Source organism: Chelon labrosus, assembly GCF_963514085.1.
Source record: "Chelon labrosus genome assembly, chromosome: 1".
Taxonomy (NCBI): Eukaryota; Metazoa; Chordata; class Actinopteri; order Mugiliformes; family Mugilidae; genus Chelon; species Chelon labrosus.
The window spans coordinates 27,343,836-27,367,626 of record NC_140337.1 but is presented as its reverse complement, the minus strand read 5'-3'; the positions used below and the strand labels follow the sequence as shown (position 1 = coordinate 27,367,626).

The following is a 23,791-nucleotide window of genomic DNA, read 5'->3' as shown; positions in this document are numbered from 1 at the left end:
CCTCCTTCGTCTTCTTATTTTCTTCTCCTCATCTTTAATTTCCTCTCCTTCACCCTCTTCCTCCTCCTTCTCTTTGTCCTCCTCCTCCTCCTTTTCTTCTCCTCCTCTTCCTCCTCCAACTTCTCTTCTTCTTTCTCTAACTCCTTCTCCTCCTTCTTCTTTACTTCTCTTCCTCCTCTTCCTCTTTCCTCCCATCCTCCTCTTCTTCTTCTAACTCCTCCTCCTCTTTTTTATTTTCGTCTCCTCATCTTTCATTTCCTCCTCTTCCTCCTTCTCTTTCTCCTCCTCTTCCTCCTTATCACCCTCTTCCTCGTCCTCCTTCACTTCTTCCTCCTTCTGCTCCCTCGCCTCCTCCTCCTCCTCCTCCTCCTCCTTTTCTTCATCCGTTCTACGTCCAGTAGAGTTGAAGCTCTAAATGTTCAGATCAACGGGTCTCTCCTTCCCGCCCTCCATCCACCCCAACCTCCTCCTCCCTAATTACAGTGCAGTCCACACATATGACGTCATGTCTAATCAACTGTCCTGTTGAACTCTGGGAAATGTAGGATAAATAAAAGTCACCTGACGACCTCAACAAAATAAACACTGAAATATTAAATCAGCGGAGCAGCTTTTAATCTTCTTCTCTTTGTTCTCCTTCTCCTTCTTCTCCTCTTCTTCCTCCTTCAATAAATACAATTAAACAGCAACTTAAATAAAAGATGCAACGGTGAAATATTAAATTGCTGGAGTGCCCCTTTAATCTAACTCTCTGTCTCCCCCCTGTCTCCCCCCTGTCTCTCCCCTCCAGTCCTGTCTGTGTTGCTGCTGGTATTCAGACTCTCTCTCTAACAGTACGCTTCCTCTCCACCACGGGACGAGTCTCCAGTACAACACACCGAGCACTGAGGGACGCCATCGATCAACATCTACCAGCGTTATTTATTCTGTTATTAACTCTGGACTCTGGAGTATAGATATTATATTATATTATATTATATTATATATGAACCTATGAAGGGACATGTGGAGTTTTAGCTTCGTCTTCATGAGGACGTCTCCTGGAACGGTTATCTTTAAAGTCCAACTCATCCCAAACCAGCTGAGTTTAGGTCTGATGATTGTGGAGGTCATTCCATCCCTCCCCAGCTTCCTCCTCCTCCTCTACCTCCTCCTCCTCTTCCTCTGCGTCATCCTCGTCCTCCTACCCCTTGTCTTCCACCTCCAATACCTCCTCTTTCTCCTCATCTTCTTCCTCTGCATCAACCTTGTCAGCTCCTCTTTCTCCTCTACTTCCAACTCCTCATCTTCCTCTTTGTCTACCTCCTTCTCCTCTTCCTCCTACACCTACTCTTCGCTTTCTTCTGCCTCCTCTACCTCCTCTTCCTTGTCTTCCTCTGCGTCATCCTCATCCTCTTCCTCCTACCCCTAATCCTTGTCTTCTACCTCCTCTACCTCCATCTTCCTCCACTTCCTCCTACACCTACTCTTTGTTTTCCTCCTCATCTTCCACCTCCACTACCTCCTCTACCTCCACCTCTTCCTCTTTCTCCTTGTCTTCCTCTGCGCCATCCTCACCCTCTTCCTCTTCCACCTATCCCTTCTCTTCTACTTCCTCCTCCTCGTCTTCCCCTACTTTTCCTTCTCTGGGTCATCCTCATCCTCTACCTCCTCCTCCTCCTCCTCCCTCCTCCTCCTCCTCCTGACGGTACTAAATGAAACACAAGTGAAACGGTTCCAGGTGACGACCTCCTGACCTCCTAAATCCTTCCTGGTTTCATGCATCCACTCTGGGATGAACTGACCCGAGTCTCCTGACAGCAGAGAGCGACCTCTAGTGGTTAGATGAAGAACAACAGCTTCCTTTATTGTCTCACATGTAAAAGTCTTGTTTTTGCCAAAAATAATCCTGGTTTCTAAAGTTGTACAGAGACTGAAGTCACAGTCTGTCTTTGAGTTTTCATCTTAAGTTAAATGTAAATTATATTTGTCAATAAAACTGTATTATCAATGTTCATGAACATTATTCTTCGTTTTTAATCTCATATTTATTTCTCATAATCATTTGTTTATTATTTTATATGTATTTTAACTTCAGATTTATTTTGTTTTGTTTTTAAAACTAATAATAATAGATATCACGGTTTTTATTTATTATTTTTCTTCATGATTTGGACTTTTTAAACATTTAACTTTTAATATTTATGTCTGAATTTGCCCATAATTTCTTTAACCAATAATCATAATTATAATTATTAGTATTTTACTATTATCACATCATTTCTGTCCTATAGATACATTTAGAAAATTAAGATTTTTGTATTTCATGTTTTTTATTTCCTTTACTTATTTTATAAATTAATTTAATAATAAGTTTGAAAAAATCAAAAATCTAAATAATATTAAAAATTATAAAATTAGATCAATGAAGTAAAATAAATGTAATTTAAAAGTAATTTAATGATTTTATATAAATATTGTTTTGTTTTTTGGTATTAATCGTAAACATTATAATTAAATAATCATTATTATAATTATTTACATTTACACTTCTGTCCTATAAATTTTATCCTATATAATATTTTTTATTTAAAATAATTAAATTCAGATCATTTAATTTGTTCTCCGACCACGTGACTCGTGGAGCGACGGTTCCTCCCGGTTACGACACTGGTCCGTAAACACGGAAAACGGGAGGACAACCACGGACGAGCTGCTGCAGCCCCGGAGCCCGGGGCCTGGAGGGTTGAACGGCTGGACGTGATCGATGCTTGCGGGGACCGGAGACCTGTGAGCGGATCAAACGGGACCAGAGGAGCGGAGCCGAGCCTCGGTCCTCCGGGGATGGGGGGATGCGTTGCCTGGTAACGAGACCGGAGCCGAGGATGAAAACAGGCCGCGACTCCAGAGTCTGAATCTGTCCATCACTCTCGGTCCACGTCGGTTTAATCGAGGTCTGTATGATGCAAATGACTGTTACACGTTTAAATGTGTCCTGTAGTGTGATATGAACCGGTCAGCCATAACATTATGACCACTGGTTATCTGGTTATCACGGCTCCTGTTGCTGGGTGGGGACGCATCACGAGGCAAGTTGAACATTTTGTCTTCAGAGGTGATGTTTGGAAGCAGGAAGAGGAAGAGGAGGAATGAGGAAGAGGAGGAGACAGAAATGGAAATAAAAGAGGACGAGGAAGAGGAAAAGGAAGCAGAAGAGGAGGAGGAAGAACCAAAAAGAGGACAGGGAGGAAGAGGAAGAGGGGTAGAAGGAAGGAACAGGAAGTAGAGCAAGATGAAGAGAAAAAGGGGAGGTAGAGGACGGGGGAGATGGAGAGGAAGAGGAGGTGGTAGAGGAGAGAGAGGAAGAGGAAGAGGAGAAGGAAGGAACAGGAAGTAGAGCAAGATGAAGACAAAGTGGAGGTAGAGGACGAGGAAGAGGAAGTACGGGAGGAAGAGGAGGAGGAGGAGTGAGAGGAATTAGAAAGGAGGAGGAAGAAGAGGAGGGAGAGGAAAAAGAGGAAGTCGAGGAAGAGGAGAAAGAAGCTGAAGATTATGAGTAAGAGAAAGAGGAGGAGCAAGAAAAGGAAGTAGAAGAGGAGGAGGAGGAATGAGGAAGAGGAGGAGGAGGTGGCAGAAAAGGAAGTAGAAGAGGAGGAGGAAGAGGGGGAGGAGGAAGAAAAGGAAGTAGAAGAGGAGGAGGAAGAGGAGGAGGTGGCAGAAAAGGAAGTAGAAGAGGAGGAGGAAGAGGGGGAGGAGGAAGAAAAGGAAGTAGAAGAGGAGGAGGAGGAGGGGGAGGAGGAAGAAAAGGAAGTAGAAGAGGAGGAGGAGGAATGAGGAAGAGGAGGAGGAGGAGGTGGCAGAAAAGGAAGTAGAAGAGGAGGAGGAAGAGCCAGGAAGAGGACAGGGAGGAAGAGGAAGAGGGGCAGAAGGAAGGAACAGGAAGTAGAGCAGGAAGAAGAGGAAAAGGGGAGGTAGAGGACAGGGAGGAAGGCGAAGTAGCGGAGAAAGAGGAAGAAGAGGAAGAGGAGGAGGGAGAGGAGAGAGAGGAAGAATAGGGAGTAGAAGAGGTGGAGATGGAAGAGGAAGAGGAGAAGGAAGGAACAGGAAGTAGAGCAGGATGAAGAAAAAGTGGAGGTAGAGGAGGAGGAAGAGGAAGTACAGGAGGAAGAGGAGGAGGAGAAGGCGGGAGAGGAATGAGAAAGGAGGAGGAAGAACAGGAAGTTGAGGAAGAGGGGAAAGAAGCTGAAGATTATGAGTAAGAGAAAGAGGAGGAGGAAGAGGGGGAACGAAGAAGAGGATGGGGAGGAAGAGGAGGAGAAGAAAGGATGTGCTGCTTACATCTTGGTGCTCTACCTTCAGAGGTCTAGACTCTAGAGGGGTCCAGGCCTCGACGGCTGGTCATAATGATATGGCTGATCAGTTTATAGACCTACTCTCTGATACTTCTGTCTTTCTGTTCAGGATGCGTTCAGGGTGAAGCCGTCGTCATGCCGTGCTCGTGTGCCGAGTGGAGGAGGTGGATCCGTCCCCTGGTCCTGGTCCTCTACGCCCTCCTGCTGGTGGCCGTGCTGCCGCTCTGTATCTGGGAGCTGCAGAAAGACAAGGTCCTCCCCCCCGCCTCCCCCCGAGTCAGCACCTCCTCCTCCTTCTCTCTCTCTCTCTCTCTGTCTCGACTGAACGAGGATGTTGTGTCCTCTGTCTCTCTGCAGGTCGGGACTCACAGCAAGGCCTGGTTCATAGCCGGGGTGTTTGTGTTCCTCACCATCCCCATCTCACTGTGGGGCATCCTGCAGCACATGGTGCACTACACCCAGCCTGAGCTGCAGAAACCCATCATCAGGTAACAGGACATATGAGGTAGTAAAGTCAACTGGAGAGGTAGAGGTTCTCTCTTCCTCTTCCTCTCCCTCCTCCTCTACCTCCATTTTCTCTTCTTTCTGTTCTACTTCATGCTCTACTTCCTGTTCTTTCCTTCTCCTCCTCTCCCTCCTTTCTTCCTCTTTCCTCCTCTTCTTCTTCCTCCTCCCTTTACCTCAACTTTCTCTTCTTCCTGCTCTACCTCCTGTTCTGTCCTTCTCCTCCCCCCTCCTCTTCCTCTTCTTCATCTCTCTCTTCTTCTTCCTTTTCCTCCTCCTTTCTAATTCCCCTTCCTCTCCGTTCATTCCTAATCTTATTCTTCCTTCGTCCTAACCCCTAACCCTCTAACCCCTCTTCTTCCTCCTCCTTTGTAATTCCTCTTCCTTTCCTTCCTCATCTTCCTCCACTTTATCTTCCTCCTGCTTTACTTCCCATTCCTTCCTCCCTTGTCCTCCTCTTCTTCTTCCTCCCTGTCCTCTTCTTTGCTCTTCCTCATTCCTCCTCCTCCTCCTCCTCCTCCTCCTCCTCCTGCTTCTAAACATCAGCTCTGAAGACAAAATGGTCAACTTGCCTCCTGATGTGTCCCCACCCAGCAACAGGAGCCATGACAACCTGCTAATCAGTGGTCATAATGTTATGGCTGACCGGTTCATATCACACTAGAGGACATATTTAATTGTGTAACAGTTATTTGCATCATACAGACCTCGATTAAACCGACGTGGACAATAATCCGACTGAGAACAGTCCCAGACAATGAGGCTACGTACATGATGTAATCAGTTGGAGCACTGAGCTTCTATCCTCTAAAGAACATTAGGAATCATTACGACACCACATGACGACAAAGAGGCAGAACATGAACCTGTTTCAGTCTGAGTCTTGTTTTAAAGGAGACGTCATCGTTAAAGTCTGACTCTTGTCTTCCTTCTCCAGGATCCTATGGATGGTTCCCATCTACAGTCTGGACAGTGTGAGTCATTTATTCCACTCTGCTGTAACTCGGGCCTGATACGGGTCAACTCTGAGTTCAGGTCTTGTCTTGTCTCCCGTCCAGTGGCTGGCGCTGCGCTACCCCAGCCTGGCCATCTACGTGGACACGTGCAGGGAGTGCTACGAGGCCTACGTCATCTACAACTTCCTGGTGTTCCTGCTGAACTTCCTCAGCAACCAGTACCCCAGCCTGGTGCTCATGCTGGAGGTGCAGCAGCAGCAGCCCCACCTGCCCCCGCTGTGCTGCTGCCCTCCGTGGCCCATGGGAGAGTAAGAGGAGGAGGTTGGGGTGGAGGTGGGGTTCACTGTACGTGATGAATGAATGAATGGATGTTAAATTGTTCACATGTCTCTCTCTGTCAGGGTCCTGCTGTTCAGGTGTAAGCTGGGAGTCCTACAGTACACTGTGGTCAGACCCGTAACCACGGTGATAGCACTGTAAGTTACCTACTGTAGCCACGGTGATAGCACTGTAAGTTTCCTTCTGTAACCACGGTGATAGCCCTAAGTTTTCTTCTGTAACCATGGGGATAGCACTGCAAGTTTCCTTCTGTAACCACAGTGATAGAACTGTAAGTTTCCTTCTGTAACCATGGTGATAGCACTGTCAGTTTCCTTCTGTAACCATGGTGATAGCCCTGTAAGATTCCTTCTGTAACCATGGTGACAGCCCTGTAAGTTTTCTTCTATAACCATGGCGATCGCCTGTCTCCTGTAACCACATTGGTAGTGTTAAACTATGGTTTCCCATGGCAACCCTTCTCTATCTGTTACCACAGTAATGATACTGTAAGATTTTTTCTGTCACCATGGCGATAGTGCTCCGTGTTCTTCTGTCACCATGGCGATAGTGCTCCAAGTGTTCTTCTGTCACCATGACGATAGTGTTAAATAACAGAAACAACTTGGTCTGATTCAGTCCAGTTTAACAGCACCATAAACTACATCCTCCAAAATGATCGTCCAGGTGAATCACCACCTTGAACATTATAACCGTCATGAATCTAAGATTTACTACAGGACTGTTATATTTAAATACATTCACTGTACCTAATGTTTTGGTAAGTGACTCCATCACTGGTTCCATGTGTAGAGGTTATCATGTCTGCTTTACATGCAGTAGATCGTGGGTTCAAATCCCAGCGGAGCCACCTGTAACCTTTATGATTCTCATTTAATCAGACACTTTAAAACTTTTAAATTTTCAAACCTCGTGTGGAGACCAGTGAACCAGTGTTTGTCTCCGTGTCTGCAGCATCTGTCAACTCTGTGGAGTTTACGACGAAGCCAACTTCAGCTTCAGGAACGCCTGGTCCTACCTGGTCATAATCAACAACATATCACAGCTGGTAAAGACACGGCACAGACACGTCCTTAGACCGAACCCTCGGTCCATTTCAGCCTGGACTGTAACATCGGTCGTAGGAGACAGAACGCTGCATGCTCTACAGTCAGTCGGTGTTAAACATGCATTTGTGTCTCTTGTGCAGTTTGCCATGTACTGTCTGCTGTTGCTGTACCGAGCTCTCAGAGAGGAGCTGACTCCCATCAGGCCTGTGGGAAAGTTCCTCTGCGTCAAACTGGTTGTGTTCGTCTCGTTTTGGTAAGAATGTCAATATTAGAAGCCGTCTGAACTGTCTGTTGGATTTTAGATTAGATTTTAATCCTAAATGTTCCTCTTCAGGCAGGCAGTTTTCATAGCGTTCCTGGTGAAAGTAGGTGTGATCTCTGACAAACACACCTGGGACTGGGACAGCGTGGAGGCCGTGGCTACTGGACTCCAGGTTTGGACATTTACAAACATAAACAGACACTTTGACCTTTGGCCTTTGATTCAGGTTAAACTGCAGCTGAAAAGCTCAATGTTGAAAACCAAGAACTTCAGTTCCTCTAATGACACGAGGCTCCACAGGCGAGTCACTCCCTCTAGATGATTACAGCCTGGAACAAAAAAACAAACAGTTTTGGTTCTCTATTGTTAATTTCTCCATATTTTCTTTTTAATTGAAATAAAACTCACATTTTTAAATGAAGCCAAGGCTTTCAATGACAGGTGTGTGTCCTCTCAGGTTGCTAGCTGTCCTGTAGCATCTTCAAACTCCACCTCTTTGACCAGTTCCCTTTTGAATCAGCTAGAAGTTAGGTGAATGTGAGTCTGGTGACACACCATCTGGATTTTATTTTGGGGCATTTCAATACCTCTGCATGCAATTGGCTGCTTTATAGGTCATAAGCCCCGCCCCCTCTAGGTTAGTGGGTGGGTCAAACCAAAACACTAGCTGATGTAGCTGATGTTTCTTCAAGTGTCTAAGAAGATTCGTTTTTTAATTAGATATAAAGTATTAAATTTAAATGCAAAAAAACAAGATGTGCCATCATGATCATTGACAGTTGCCACTGACAACCGCTACCTCAAGGGGATCAAATTGACAAGTCAACTTGCGTTTAATCAGATTTTGTCTTTGTGTCTCCACACTGCAAATCACTGACCCATTAACCAACTGACGGATTAACCGTAACAGGACTTCATCATCTGCATAGAGATGTTCCTGGCTGCCATCGCTCACCACTACACCTTCACCTACAAGCCCTACGTACAGGTAAAGGCTCCACCTACTTACCTACTAACATATCGGCCTACAACACAGTGTCTCGGTACGGTCATCTGTTCATCTGTCCATCCAGGAAGCAGAGGAGGGGTCGTGTTTCGACAGCTTCTTGGCCATGTGGGATTTCTCCGACATTAGAGCCGACGTCACAGAGCAGGTCCGCCATGTTGGTGAGTGTCGGAGACGGTCGCCCATGTTCTTTTTGGCTTATGTTCTTAATCATAAGTTTGAAATAAGTAAAAAAGTACACCTGTTACATATCTCCACCCTCAGGTCGTACGTTCCTGGGTCGTCCCAACAAGATGTATTTCGGTGCCGCTGCTCGGCCCGAGCACACCGAGCACACCGGCCTCCTCACCTCGCAGGATCCTGTCGCCGTGGCAGCCACGTCGATGCCCTCTTCCCCTTCGTCGAGCGGGCGGTACCAAGGACTCGGGCACACCCCTGCTACACACTCCATCTCCGCCCCCGCAGGGTTCACGTCTTCAGCCTGGGAGGACGACAGCGACAACTCGCCCCCGGAGACGAGAGGCGTCGCCCAGTGAGAAGGAAGCTGGTTCTGTATCAAAGACAGAATAAAAACAGAATAAAACTAAGAACTTGGACTCTCCTGAACGTTTGTCAATGACATAAATGAAAGCAAAGAGTGTCCTCTGTGATGTCAAAGCCATGTTTGTTGAGAAACTTTGGTATAATCCTGAAATAATTACTCAGATTTATGTTTTGATGTTGCATTGTGTAATTTTGATAAGCGTACTCGTAGCTGTTGACAAAAGACGACATTTGAGACTTTATCAGCATGTTGTTCTCTTTGTTTTACGGTGCTGAAGTGTCCTTGAGGTGGTTTTAACTATTTAACTCACAATAAAAATCAACACGCCACAGACTGTGTTGTTGAAAATGGTTTATTCTCATCCATCCAGGTGTCTAAAGAACAACGCTAGTACAAAATCAACTGGACAGGACCAAGTGTCTTCTTCAACTTTAACTTAGCTTTGTTTTCGGAAATTTAGCTTAAAGCACTGGACACATTTGAGTGATCTCATCTCAGTTCACACGTGGAGGTGGTGTGGGACACGTGACCTCCTTCCTTTGGTAGTGTGAACACACAATGAGTCCTGGGTCACATTAAAGACTACCTACTCAACAGGGCTGATCTGTGGAAGAGTAGTTTAACTCATTTATTCAACCACTATTAGAAATGATCACATGAATAAGATAGTATTAGTATTTGTCTCTAAAAGAAATAACATCAGGGCAGAGATCAAGAAATAAAGAACTTAAAGAGTGAAAAACTTTACAGCTTTTTCCAAAACATGGATCATCTCTCCAAGTCAGCAACCAGCTGTTCATGGTTCTGAAACGGCGGTAGGTGGAGATCCATTACAGACAGCAGCTGTTATTATATTCTACTGTGCCCCAAATGATGTTGGCAGAGAAACTGAGATCAGACCTCAAGTGCTGGCTGGGGACGCGTTTCAATACCAGAAGTTCTCAGCTGACCCTGCAATTGTGGGGTGTATCAGGGATGGACAGGAGAGTACAAGAATCTGGTGGGCGACTTTATTTCATGGTGCGAAGCAAAGCACCTTCTGATCAATGCAACTAAAACCAAGTGGGTTTCTGGAGGTCCAGGCCTCACATGCAGCCTGCAACCATCAATGGGGAGTGTGTAGAGTTGGTTCAGACCAATAAGTACTTGGGTCTACATCTGGATCACAAACTGGACTGGCCGGCTAACGTAGACACAAAAAAAGTCAGAGACAGCTCTATGTCCTCAGGAAGCTAAGGTGGTTTAACATCTGCCGGAAGCTGCTGGACATGTTCTACCCTTGAGTCTTCTTCTAGGGGGAGGTAGATGCAAGGACCTTGAACAAACACTGGTCCATCATGAACAATGTCCACCACCCTCTACAGGACGCCATAATCAGACAGAGAAGCTGATTCAGTGACAGGCTGCTGTCTCTGTCCTGCTATACGGACATGTTGAGGACATTTGTCCCTCAGGACATAAGACTACAACACCGCCATGTGAGGACCCAACTGGACTGGGGTTTTATATATATAGTTTTATTATTATTATTCCATATCTGTTTTTATGTGATGAAGCTACTGAAGCGACACTGAATTTCCCTCTGGATAAATAATAATAAATCATAATGTATACATCTATCTATCTATTTAAAGATGGACACTTGATATCACAAAGACATGTGTGTGTTGATGAGGTGAAGCTCTTCAGCATCAACTCTCTGGTCAGATATTTAGAGCTAGAGTTAGAGTTAGGTTTTCTTTAATCCCACATATTTAACAGATGGATGATGAAGGTTTGACTTATAGACAAATCCGCCGCGAACTCTGTGGGCGCCGCCATCTTGCCTGCCGCCATTACTGCGGGCCTGTGAAGTGTGACGGTGTACAGTACAGAGTACAGTACAGTAAAGGTGCCGGTACCCTCTAATGACATTTCAATGAAAGCGGATCCTGCTCATGAAAGAAAATGTCTGGTGAAAGGGAACATTGGGTAGATGATGTCAGGCAATGGCCAAAACTTACCGATAAAGGTAATTTACTGACAACATAATGTATTAATGTAAAAATGCTTCAGCCAAATGTAATGTAATGTAATTGAGACGTGTAGATATAAGGCTAAGCTAATTGATGACAACAATAAAACCGAACACCATTGTACACTAGCTGTGTTGCTAATATGTTCACAATTTACTGACAACATAATGTATTAATGTAAAAATGCGTCAGCCAAATGTAATGTAATGTAATTGAGACGTGTAGCTATAAGGCTAAGCTAATTGATGACAACAATAAAACCGAAGGTCATTCTACACTAGCTGTGTTGCTAATATGTTCACAAGTTGCAAATAATTATTAGCCACGACCAGTTGTAGCAATAAAATATCCTATATCTAGGAATAAATAGAATAATAATAGAATAAATATTCTACATCTACATCTAGTTATATAGAATAACCAGGAACGCTGTGTAATCCGTATGGCCGTAAACATGGACAGTCGATGTGCAATAAAGGTTCGTGAATTTCAGTTTTATTCCAGGCCTGTAGTTTTGTGCTGTTGTTAAAACAGCCAACCACACAACACGATCTTCCCGGCATCACTGGACAGCATACGTACTAAAAAAACTAAATAAAAATAACATTTCCTACAGCTAACATCTGCTACAGCCGCCTACGGGACCAACACGCTACTTCCGCTATTTCCTTAGCAGCAAGGCCCGCAGTAATGGCGGCGCTGCTTTACTTCCGTGTTTCGGCGGATTTGTCTATTCACAGTCAACTGAATGTTATAATTTGTCATTTCCTGCACTGTGTGGCACAAACTGTTCTCAAAAACATTTAAACTGAGCTAAAGTGGCACAAACTCTCATTTCAGAGCGTCAGAGGGTTCAGAGAATAAAACAGAGAGGAGCAGATATAACACAGGATGGGTGTTATTTATAACACCCATCCTGTTAGGGGCCTCAGATGAAACTATCTGAGGCCCCTAACTGCACACTTCTGTATAAAACCACCAAGAGAAATGGAAATGCGGAAATTAGATGGAATCTGTGAAAGTTGTTCTGACAAAGAAAGCTATAGTTCCTCTGTGTTTTTTAAAAGTTGATCCTAAAACCTTAAAAGTGCACGTGAGACGGTTGCTGCTCGGCGTGTTGTTTGTTGACATTCTGTTTAATCTGAACTGTCAAGGGGGAGGAGCCAGAGCTAGGACACGAAACCGAAAGTAAACGCATGAACAGAAAGTCCCTCAGAGTCCAGGCTTATAGGACGCAGAGAGAGAAGACGTTTACCAAAACAAAGGACTAAAGGTGAGTTTTAACAGCGATATCAGTATTTATTTAGTCTTTATCATTAATATTTTACTTTCAGGTGAGAGCTGGCTGAGGTGTTTCGCGTCTTGTCCGTCTGTTGTTGTTGTGCGTCACAGAGAAAAAAGGAAACGTCAGAGTTGACCCCTCCGTCCTCTAGATTGTTGTGTTTACTGTTATTCTTAATTTATTTTATTATTATTCTTTGCTCGTGCGTGATTCTGTATAGAGTAAATGAGGTTTGTTGTGTTTTCTGAAGAGTGGGGGAGGGTCATTGACTGTATATAAGAGAGGGGATGACGTTTGCAGATTGTCCTGCAGAGGGCCACTAGATGGAGCTGTGGTGCAAGAAATAAGGAGAGAGAGAGAGAGAGAGAGAGAGAGAGAGAGAGAGAGAGAGAGAGATTGATTGTGCATGATTTGTGAGGTTGAATATATTTTAATTTACATTCGGCAATTTTCATTTTCTTTGTTTTATTCTTTGTTTAAACGTTGCCCCAATGCAAATGTTGCACCGCTCATGTTCCCAGAAAGTAATGAATAAAAATTCTCCTTGCATATCATCAGAGTGTCGTTATTGTCCTTGCAGGCAGTGCAAACGAAAACTAAAGTCATCTCCTCTTTTGTTTTGGTACGAAAAGAACAAAAAGAAGAAGACAGTTTAAAAAAAAAAAAAAAAAACAGTTATTATCGACAGTAATGAACTTTGAGAACAGAATGGTACTTTTGGAAGAAGAGGAAATAAAATTATTAATGAAAATTAAGAAGTTTGAAGAAAGAAAAACAGCAAAATGATATTTCATGAAGTTTATGACTTGCTTAGAGAGTGTTTTCAGAAAATGAAATGAATGTCATTTTCTGTAAACACATGGCGCCGATGAGCCATGACATTATGACCATTATGAATATCTGGTTATCATGACTATTATATCAGACAGCAAGCTGATATTAAAAGCAGGATTTTGATGAGGATTCAACTGTGACAGCTAGACAGCTCGGTCAGAACATGTCCAGAACAGCCGTGGTCTGGCTGGTCCAAACTGGTGAAAATGTTAATGCTGGTTCTGACAGAAAGGAGTCAGAACACTCAGTGGATTGCAGATTGTTTAGTTTGAGGCTGTGTAGCTGCAGACCAGTCAGGGCTTCCACACTGACCCCTGACCTTTGATGAAAGCTCCTACAGTGGACACATCAGAACTTAAATCATCTGCTATAACTTCTTGTTGCCAGATATCACAACACACCTTCAGAGGTCAAGTTGAGTCGACGGGTCAAGGCTGCTTTGCCTGCAAATATTTGGACCGACACAATATTAGGCAGGTGGTCAAAACGTTCTCATGTACATACAATTTAAAATGTTTTTTTTTTTTTTTTACTTTCAATGTTCTGCAGCAGCAGAAATGAAAAGGAGGAGATCGTATTCAGAGTCCACCAGTGGACCTTCAACCAGGTAACGTTTACCTCGGTGTGATGTCATGATTAATCAAAATGTCAGCCATCTTTACCAAATGATCCTTAATGTTTAGATCAATGTATAACTGGAGGCAGTCAATTGAGTGTTATCTGAATCTGTCCTTCCAACCCTAACAAGAAGTGAAGATAATGTGTTCCACAGTGTGTTTGATTTGTCCATCATTACAGTTTTAAGGACCACCTATCATATCCATAGTCTTGGTTGATGCAATGAATCTAATAAGTCAATAAATAAGACTGTATATCTACTGTACATCCATCAGTCCTAGCTCACAGATGAGTTCACCTCCAGACGAGATGTCTCTCAAGAGCGATAGATCCATGATGAGGCCGATCAATCTTGACGGTGGGAGGTAAAGTTTGTGCACTATAAATCAAATATCTAAAAACTCAACTTTCTTGTGAAAATAGCTTTGTGAGCATGTTTAGAACAAGAAGTGAAGATAATGTGTTCCAGTGTGTTTGATTTTTCCAGTGTTACAGTTTTAATCATATTTTTTCAGTGTTTTTGTCATAGTTGCTGAACACATCTACCTGAACACATATATCTGTATATCAGTCCTAGCTCACAGATGAGTTCACACCCAGACGAGATGTCTCTCAAGAGCGATAGATCCATGATGAGGCCAATCAACTTAGCCGGTGACAGGTAAAGTTTGTGCACTATAAATCAGTGTCTAAACACTGATAAACTCAACTTTCTCGTGAAAATAATAACTCTGTGAGCACATTTTGAACAAGAAGTAGGGTTGGGCGGTATGAGCAAAATCTTATATCATGGTATGAGTAATTTCATATCAAGGTAACGGTATATATCGTGGTATGGTATTTTTCCCCCTGTAAATCCAATTAATGGCTTAAAATAACCATACTGTCGCATTTGATCATTTTCCTCTTTTATTTTTATTTGCTCACAGCAGCATAACTTATTATTTTAAAGAAAATAATAATATAATACTGCTTCGCATGTTTTAACTTTAAGTGGTGGAAGAGGTTACCAGTGTTTCCACCTCCAGCAGCAACAGTCGCGCAACACTCTTTGCAGATTATCACTTTTTGTTCGTTGTCGGATTTTATTTTCTAAATCCGAAAAAGTTCCACACAACAGATGTAGCGCCCCTTTTCGGAACGAGTTCCTCCTCCTCTTCGTCATGGGTGGGTCAGGCTGCCTCCGTTTCCTCGTGACGTTCACTCTCCGCCTCCGCTTTACCGAATGCCGTTCACTCAGGTGAAACTGTTTCTTCTTCGTCGTGCTCATGCAACCACACCAAGCAGTCTGCTATGCCTGCAGTGCCCCGTGTGTCGAGGCGGTGTAATTACAGTGACTCAGAGAGATGCTGCAGACATCTGCTCTTTCTCCGGTATAAACGGTATTGCAAAATCTCTACCGATAGGCACTTTATACCGTCACACGGTATAATACCGTCATACCGCCCAACCCTAACAAGAAGTGAAGATAATGTGTTCCACAGTGGGTTTGATTTGTCCAGTGTTACAGTTTTAAGGACCACCTATCCATAGTCTTGGTTGATGCAATGAATCTAATAAGTCAATAAATAAGACTGTATATCTACTGTACATCCATCAGTCCTAGCTCACAGATGAGTTCACCGCCAGACGACATGTCTCTCAAGAGCGATAGATCCATGATGAGGCCGATCAATCTTGACAGTGTGAGGTAAAGTTTGTGCAATATAAATCAAACATCTAAAAACTCAACTTTCTCGTGAAAATAGCTTTGTGAGCATGTTTAGAACAAGAAGTGAAGATAATGTGTTCCAGTGTGTTTGATTTGTCCAGCGTTACAGTTTTAATCATATCATCATATCCAAAGTCTTGGTTGATGCAGTGAAACTAATAATAAATAAAACTGATTTAGCACTGTGTACATTTAAAAATCTCCCATCCTTGTTTACAGTTTGGCGTAGTTGGGTCTGCAGCTCTTAGAGAGAATAAAAGATCCATAGACACAAAGCTAATTCTAATTCATGCTTATTTCTTCTAATGAATAGATAAAGTAAATTTACATCAAATACACCATTATGCTATAAAGAAGTGTTTTTGTCATAGTTGCTGAACACATCTACCTGAACACATATATCATACATAACATATAACATAACATATATATCTACTGTACATCCATCAGTCCTAGCTCACAGATGAGTTCACATCCAGACGACATGTCTCTCAAGAGCGATGACTCTATGATGAGGCCAATCAACTGGCTGTTGTCAAGTTATAAAAGAAATAATAACATTTTGTTTTGCATCATAATTTGAATGTCTTGGTAACAATAGTTGATTTTAGGTATCAGTTAATATAACCAATGCCTTGACATACAAAGAGATGAACAGGTCAACCTTTCTTCCTAGTTTGCAGAGTGCAGTTGGGTCAGTAGCTCCCAGCAAGATGTCCATGAAGAGTGAAAGTTCCATGTTTGAGCCACTTGCAATAATAAATTAATAAAAAATGATTCCGCATATAAAATGTAGAAATTTAACTTTAGCTAGAGGAAGAATGTCTGGATTGGTATCGGGGCTGATCCAGGTATTTTTAAGTGATCAGATCAGTATCAGGTTTCTGCGTCTGCTATAAACAAATGCCCCATGTCCCTGTAGAATCAAAACGTGTACGTCTTCTGTTTTAATGGTGGTGAGATACCGTCAAACCTGCAAAAAAACCGCTGTGTATAAAAGAAGAGAAAAGAATATTCCAGAGAGAGTTAGGGAGTTTATAGCAGTGTTGGATGACCAGGGGCCTCATGTATGAAGACTTGGACTTCCTTCTAAAATGTGGCGCACGCTCAGATCCAGAAGCACATTTCCTTTGTACATCCCAATCGAGCGCACATGTTGTACGCGACCCCTTCCTGTCCACGCCCCTTTTAAATATGCAACTCCCTGTCCATGCCAATTATTAAATATATTAAATACGTAAATTATATTTAAATTGACCCTGCACCTGAGATTCCCCTCTCTGCATGATCAGAAAATGAAAACATAAGAATGAGTAAGACAGGAAAAAAGAAGAACTTCGCAGAAATCAAATTGGAGACGCTAATCACTGGAGTGGAGATGTGCAAAAATGTCCTATTTGGCAGCTTTCCTCCACTGGCCACAATGTTAGTTAATTGCATTTGCGCATCACATATGATCTGTACATTGATTGAATTAAAATGTTTCCTGTTGACATTAAAAAGTTCATCATGTGATGGCGCTTTTATATAAATGTGTGTGCAGTCGATAGCTCTGATTGCATTCAGAAAACTGGTTCTCGCTGCAAATTGGTCTTTAATGTTGACCTGTTCAGATGCATTGTTTGGGATTTTGATATACCTGACTGACAAGTGGATATCTCCGTCCCACATGGCTGGCATGGCTCTGCTCAGGGTCGATCGGCACAGTCCCAATCAGTCGGACTAATAGTTTTCACATTTATGACAGTTTCCCAGCATCACCCACATTTGTAAAAACCAGCATACGTCAGCCATGTCATTGGCGTAGGCACATACAAAGTTCTTGGACATTTCATTCTTGATACATCTGAACTTTTCCGCAAGTGAGTACGTACGGAACAGTTTTGTACGCACACAACCTTCGTATATGAGGCCCCAAAACATTTTTGGAGTAGAGAACACAAGTTTTCTGGAGCCAAAGTATGAGCTACCCTCTCCACACTACATTAACTTTAATTAATACATTAAAAGGTAATTGGAAAAAATGGTAGGTTGTGCGATAGTGCTGAGAATAAGGTGTTGTTTGTTGTACTCCCTGCAGACAGTCACCATCCAGTTGTTCATTTTGCAAGGATGTTATGAGGCATCCTGTCCAACTCTCTTGTGGACACTGGTCATGCGAACAGTGTCTCAGCTCTGAAGGGGACAAGTCTGATTCCTCAGCGGGACATGTCTGCCCAAGTTGTGGGAAAAAACTGAAGCAAGACATGGGTACGTTTAAATACTTGTTTCAGCACTATTACTGCTACTCCAGTGCAATGCAAGCAATCCAATAAGATCTTGTCATCGCTGTTGTTAGCAAATTAATATTTAGGGGTCAAGAGAGTTTGTGTTGTGTTGTGGTGAAGCATCAAGTTTCTCCAAAATTTTCAGTTCAAGATCTGGTATTTTGATTTAGCTTTTTCTTTCCATTTGAACTCACTATCTTGCTTTTAATTGTCACAGGTGACAGCCAACTTTTGAAAACAAAGAAGAATCTCAAAGAAGCAACGAAAAACAAATTTATGTTCACATCTGAAGGCAATGGTGACCAGCAGAAGCAGCTTAACAAAATCTACACAATGCTCTACATCACCATGGGAGAGAGTGAGGGGCCACGTACAGACCACGAGTTCCAGCTACTCGAGCGCAAAGTGAAAGAGCGCCCGTTGTCAAAACATTTGGTTAAACTCCATGACATCTTCAGACGTCTGCCTGACCAAGAGAAACTCCACAGGACAGTCTTGACGAAGGGTGTTGCAGGTATTGGAAAATCATTTGCTGTGCAGAAATTCATCCTTGACTGGGCCGAGGAGGAAGCACACCAGGATGTGGATTTTATTTTCAATCTTGCTTTCCGAGAGCTGAATTTGGTCACAGGTGAGAAAAGCCTGCATGAGCTCCTGGTTGATTTTCATTCTGCAATCAAAGATCTGGAAGATTCAGAGGATTACATCAGAACCAAGATTATAGTCATCCTAGATGGTCTGGATGAAAGTAGACTTAGTCTGGACTTCGAGGGCAATAAGGTGATAACATCTGTCAGGGAAGTATCATCCGTGAGTAACCTCCTTGCAAACCTCATCCAGGGAAACCTCCTTCCTGATGCAAACCTCTGGATAACTTCCCGTCCAGCCGCAGCCAATCAGATCCCTGCAGAGTATGTGGACATGGTAACAGAGATAAGAGGGTTCAGTGACCCACAGAAGGTAGAATATTTCGGGAGAAGATTTAATGATGATTCGGATCTTGCTAAACGGATAACATCACACATTCAGTCTTCTCAGTCTCTTGACATCATGTGCCAGATTCCAATCTTCTGCTGGATTTCTGCCGTCTTATTTAAGGAGGTCTTTGAGGAAGACGCAAACACTGAAATTCCTCAAACCCTGACAGAGATGATGGCGTATTTCCTGTTTGCCCAGACAAAACGTAGGAGCAGAAAATACGACAAAAAGACTGGGGAGAACAAAAAAGAGCTTCTGAAGACACACAAGGAATTTCTTCTGAAACTCGGCAAGCTTGCCTTTGTTATGCTTAAGGAGAAGAAACTCATCTTCTATGAGGAAGACCTGGAAGAATGTGGCATTGACGTAAAAGAAGCATCTATCTACTCTGGATTTTGGAACGCAGTCCTTAGAGAGGAAGACGTCTTTTCCCAGAAAAAGGTCTTTTTCTTTGTTCATTTGACCATACAGGAGTTTTTTGCAGCTCTCTATGTCTACGACTGTCTTACAACCAGTAATACTGCAGGACTGGGCAACTTCCTGAGTCTGGAAGACAAAGAACACACTTTACTTGATCTTCTGAAGATGGCAGTTAACAAAGTGTTGGAGAAGGAGAATGGACATCTGGACTTCTTCCTGAGATTCCTTCTTGGCCTTCTGGTTGAACCCAACCAAAGAGTCCTTCAGGGACTACTTGTGCCACCGGACCAAAGCCAAGATACCGACAAGAAAATGTTGACTTACCTCAAATCCATACGGAGGAAGGGCGTCTCTCCAGACAGTTGTATAAACCTGTTCCAGACCATGGTTGAGATGAGAGACCACAAAATCAAAGACGAGATTCAGGAATATCTCAAGTTATCCGATCGTTCAAAAACAGAGTTGACTCCCCTTCACTGCTCTGCATTGGCCTACATGTTGCAGGTATCAAAGAATGATCTTGATCTGTTGGACCTAAAGAGTTACAACACGTCAGAGGAGGGCAGAAGGAGGCTGATACCAGCTGTGAGAAGCAGCACAAAAGCCTTGTATGTTGTCCTTTACTATCGGTTGCAACATAATCTGGTTTGTGAATTTCATGCTGCATTTATGAGCATATTTGCATCAAAGACCGTTGGATAGCCTGTAATACAAATGTGGAGAGGACAGGTCCTTCCTGTCCACAATGAAAATTACTTTGATACAGTATGTATTACACTGCTTTTTTAAAATCAGATTTTAACCTCATTATCCACCCTAGACTGGGAGACTGCAAAGTGACAACAGAATGGGTCGAACACCTGGTCGTTGGTCTCAAGTTCCCATCCTCACCTTTACGATATCTGGACTTGAGCAACAATGACCTGAAAGATTCAGGAGTGGAGGTCCTCTGTAAAGGACTGTCAAATCAATGCTGCAGACTTAAAACACTGAGGTACATATTAAAACATTTAGAAAACATATGCCATGTCATAATACAGCAACCCACTAGACCACTCTTGGTTGAGGATGTTCTTCACACTGTTTCTTTTTCTTTTTTATCCTAATATGGAACGGATGGGATGCAGGAAACTCATTATTGGCGATAAAGCTCTCAAGAAATACTTCTAAAACCTGCTTCTTCATGAGCTAAACACCTTTTCTCTCAGGTTGTCAGGTTGTCTGGTCACAGGGACAGGCTGTGGTTATCTGGCTTCAGCTTTACGGTCCAACCCCTCCCATTTGAAAGAACTGGACCTGAGCTACAACCATCTTGGAGACTCTGGAGAGAAGCTGCTCAGTGATCTGAGGGACAACAAACAAATCAAGCTCAGCAAACTCAGGTAATTATAGAATATGAGATGCTTTGTGAGCCGAGGAATGATCAACAATACAAGCTCGGTAGACTCAAGTAATTATAATCCTAGCCCTGTCTCATGTAACCCTCATTTTTCTCCACAGTTTTGAATACGGTGGAATGAACCGGATGACACCAGGATTCAAGAAATGTAAGTTCCTCTGGGAATCATGAACATCTGAACATTTGCAGAACAGTGACAAATTGGAAATAGTTATTTTATGGACTGGGTGAAACGTTCTGAAGTGATGAATCTAACATTTAAGTGGCAGGGAATGAACAGAAAGAGGTAGCTAGATAACCATAATGGAAGCCATACAACGGACTAATCAATGTGTTCAAAATCTAATATAAGATTAGCTGAATACACCAAGTGTTTTGTGATTGGGACAATCAAAGTGATGAGTGTTGAGAGCTGTCTGATGTCCAACCGTAAGTTGGCCAACATCATGCTGTAGTGCAGTAGTCACAAACAAAACAACGCTGGATTTACAGCAGCCTATCTGACATCTTCTCCTTCCCAAGGAAACTAGACGGCATCTAGTCCAAATTTAAAGAAGAAATCTACGAAGAGTAGAAGACAGTTTTGATAATGCAGTTCCATGGGAACACATTAATAAATGCCACAATTTAAGAATATACTGGACTTTTATCCAATGTAATGAGACATTACCACAAAACTTTAAAAATAATTAATGATACACATGTAAGTTAATGTTAACTACAAACGTTGGAGGATTATTGTGGTTGACGGAGTAGCATGCTCTTGGTTTTGTATGTTCAGCAACTCACCTCAACACCTGAAGGCAGATCATTGTGTATACTTGTCAGGAAGTTTGATGCATTGCCTATAAAGGAAAGTTCGGGTGCTCAGGTGCATGAGCCTTAGCCATTAGAGTCTGTAATAAAGTGTTTTCTTACTTTCAGATGCCTGCGAACTCACATTGGACCCCAACACAGCACACGCGAACCTGCAGCTCTCTGAAGGGAACAGAAAGGTGACGTGGGTGGCGGACGAGCAGCCACATCCCCATCACGCCCAAAGGTTTGATCCCCGGCTGCAGGTGCTATGTGAACAGGGTCTAAAAGATCGCTGCTTCTTCGAGGTGGAGGTGGCGGGGCACTTCAGCGTCGGGCTAACGTACAGAAGCATTGGCAGGAAAGGGGACGGGAATGACTGCAAGCCAGGATTCAACAATAAGTCTTGGTGTCTGACATGTTGTGAAAATGATGTTACGAATACACCCTAATGATTGTTACGTTCTGCATGATAGAAAGAGAAACGATGTATCTTCATTCTGCTCACGTTCCAGTCATGTTGGAGTGTATCTGGACTGGGAGGGTGGCATTCTGTCCTTCTACAGGGTTTCCTCCGACAGCCTCACCCACCTCTATACTTTCAAAACAAAGTTCAGTGACGTCCTCTATCCTGTTGTTGAGCTTCACAGTCATTCCTGGGCGTTATTTCGTCAGCTGACGTAAGCGCACTTTCTCTTTGCATAGAGATGGTCAGAGCATATTTCAGACTTCTTGTCCTTAGCTTTAGCATTTAGCACACACAGGATAACCTGGTCCTCCTAGAGCTCCTTAACCAGAGTGGCCTGGAAAACAACAAATAATAGGCTTAAAGTAAGAGAGAGGCAGCCAACACACCAGCTTACTGTACTTTGTGTTAAATAGGACAAGCAAAGCAGAGCTGTCGGTTGTCCGGCCTCGAGTTGGTCAACATCAAGGCATAGTGCAGTAGTCACGAACAAAACAGCGTTGAATTTACAGCAGCTTATCTGACATCTTCTCCTTCGTAACCTAAGGAAACTACACGACATCTAGTCCAAATTTAAAGAACTTTGCGAAGTGTAGAAGAAGGTATTGAAATTGTAATTCCGTGGGAACAGAATAATAAATGGAGTGAACTGATCTGGTTCATGGAGTGTACAAATTAAGAATATATTGGACATTCATCCAATGAAATAAAACATTTGCTCAAAAATTTAAAGATATTAAATTGTTAAGTTGATGTTAGGAACAAATGTTGGGAGTTTGTTGGTGTTGAGGGAGCTGCACGGTTTGCCAGGTTTGTGCTCCACGTTTTTTTCCACTTCATTCCTGTAGATTATTAAGCCGTTTGCAACAATTGCCCGACATTTACATCGGCCGCCATGGAACTTTATTTGGGAAAAAGTATTTTGAATTACACAGATAATATTTGTCAGTTTAAAAGATTTTTCAAGTCAAGAAAGTCATGAAGATAATCCAGTACGTCTTTGTACGTCCCCAACAACTACAAGGCTACAACCCTTGGAACATTTCTGGAAGAATGACAAAAAAAAAAAAAAAAAACTAAATGATAATCGCAACTTTCTCTCTGTCCATCTTCAAACAAACAAGGTGACATCCCTCATGCAATGTTTGGGTCCGTCTTCTATGTACACATTTTCACAGACAAATTGTGACTTGTTATCTTTTATGCTGACGACTTCTTACATGTGTTTCACGGCAAAATTCAAATGGGATCAAAAAGCGATTACTATACATACACTACGCTTGACACATAAAGCTTTTAATGGATCAGTATTCATTCATTCCATATATATCTAGTATTTTATTCTACGTACAAAGATGTGTATGTGCAAAGAGTTTGATCTTTTATTTCTATACCACATGTTGAGTTACTTCAGTGTTTTGTGTGTGTGATCTTCTGTCATTTGATCTTTGTGGATAATATCAAATGTATTTTTGATAGCTGCCGTATATAACACATATAGGTAAATTCATGTTCTGTCACTGTATTTGTTGTTTTTTCTTTTTGGTTTTGTCGAAAAGAGAGATTTTCTCTTTTGCTGCTTTTAAATTTTTATTTGCGGCAAGTGCAGTGGTTTGCATTGACTTTCTGTCTTTTGCATGTTAAATATAGGGTTCAAGTGACTGGACTGTAGCCCACCTGGAAACTCTGCTAGATACTTACTGTCGTTGAGGCGGGACTGCTTGACCCATTATTAGTCAGAGTCTTCAGTCTCTAGGTGTGAATGAGGTTGAAACTTCTTGGGGACAGATGTTAGGACTGTGTTGTAAATTGATGGCGGATTATATCTCAGTCCAACATAGATCACTTCTTTTCCTCCCCTTTCAAAACAGAGAAGACAGATGGTTTGCCACTTTCTTTTTAACTACAGTTCGTGCAATGTGTGTTTTTATTGACTTTAATAATTTACAAAATGGTACGAACTAATAAAATGGCTTCTAAGAGTTATTTAGTGATGCTTTTTATTGTTTCGTGAT

At 42.6% G+C, this 23,791-nt stretch overlaps 1 protein-coding gene and 1 pseudogene across 2 annotated transcripts; both read left to right on the top strand.

The window, feature by feature from the left end:
• The first annotated feature begins 4,393 nt into the window (after window positions 1-4,393).
• On the top strand, window positions 4,394-9,319 carry LOC311507014 (transmembrane protein 184C-like). The gene is made up of 11 exons (XM_084571207.1): window positions 4,394-4,583; window positions 4,689-4,819; window positions 5,773-5,809; window positions 5,894-6,099; window positions 6,193-6,267; window positions 7,085-7,178; window positions 7,320-7,432; window positions 7,514-7,613; window positions 8,352-8,429; window positions 8,515-8,608; window positions 8,712-9,319. The coding sequence occupies exons 1-11, from the start codon at window positions 4,467-4,469 to the stop codon at window positions 8,981-8,983; spliced, it is 1,317 nt and encodes a 438-aa protein (XP_084427333.1). The 5' UTR covers window positions 4,394-4,466; the 3' UTR covers window positions 8,984-9,319.
• A 2,796-nt stretch (window positions 9,320-12,115) lies between these two features.
• Window positions 12,116-23,758, top strand: LOC311503302 (protein NLRC3-like; annotated as a pseudogene). The gene is made up of 11 exons (XR_014699890.1): window positions 12,116-12,279; window positions 13,672-13,729; window positions 14,016-14,105; window positions 14,312-14,401; window positions 15,341-15,430; window positions 17,532-17,701; window positions 17,936-19,724; window positions 19,937-20,110; window positions 20,325-20,498; window positions 20,617-20,663; window positions 21,440-23,758. The product of XR_014699890.1 is annotated as a protein NLRC3-like (transcript).
• Window positions 23,759-23,791: the final 33 nt, after the last annotated feature.

What these genes read in the sequence shown, in the direction of transcription:
- LOC311507014 (XM_084571207.1), top strand. Translation starts at nt 4,467, where the DNA reads ATGCCGTGCTCGTGTGCCGAGTGGAGGAGGTGGATCCGTCCCCTGGTC. An exon ending in GTAACCACGGTGATAGCACT is followed by an intron (nt 6,268 to 7,084) that starts GTAAGTTACCTA and finishes CCGTGTCTGCAG; the next exon opens with CATCTGTCAACTCTGTGGAG. An exon ending in GTTGTGTTCGTCTCGTTTTG is followed by an intron (nt 7,433 to 7,513) that starts GTAAGAATGTCA and finishes GTTCCTCTTCAG; the next exon opens with GCAGGCAGTTTTCATAGCGT.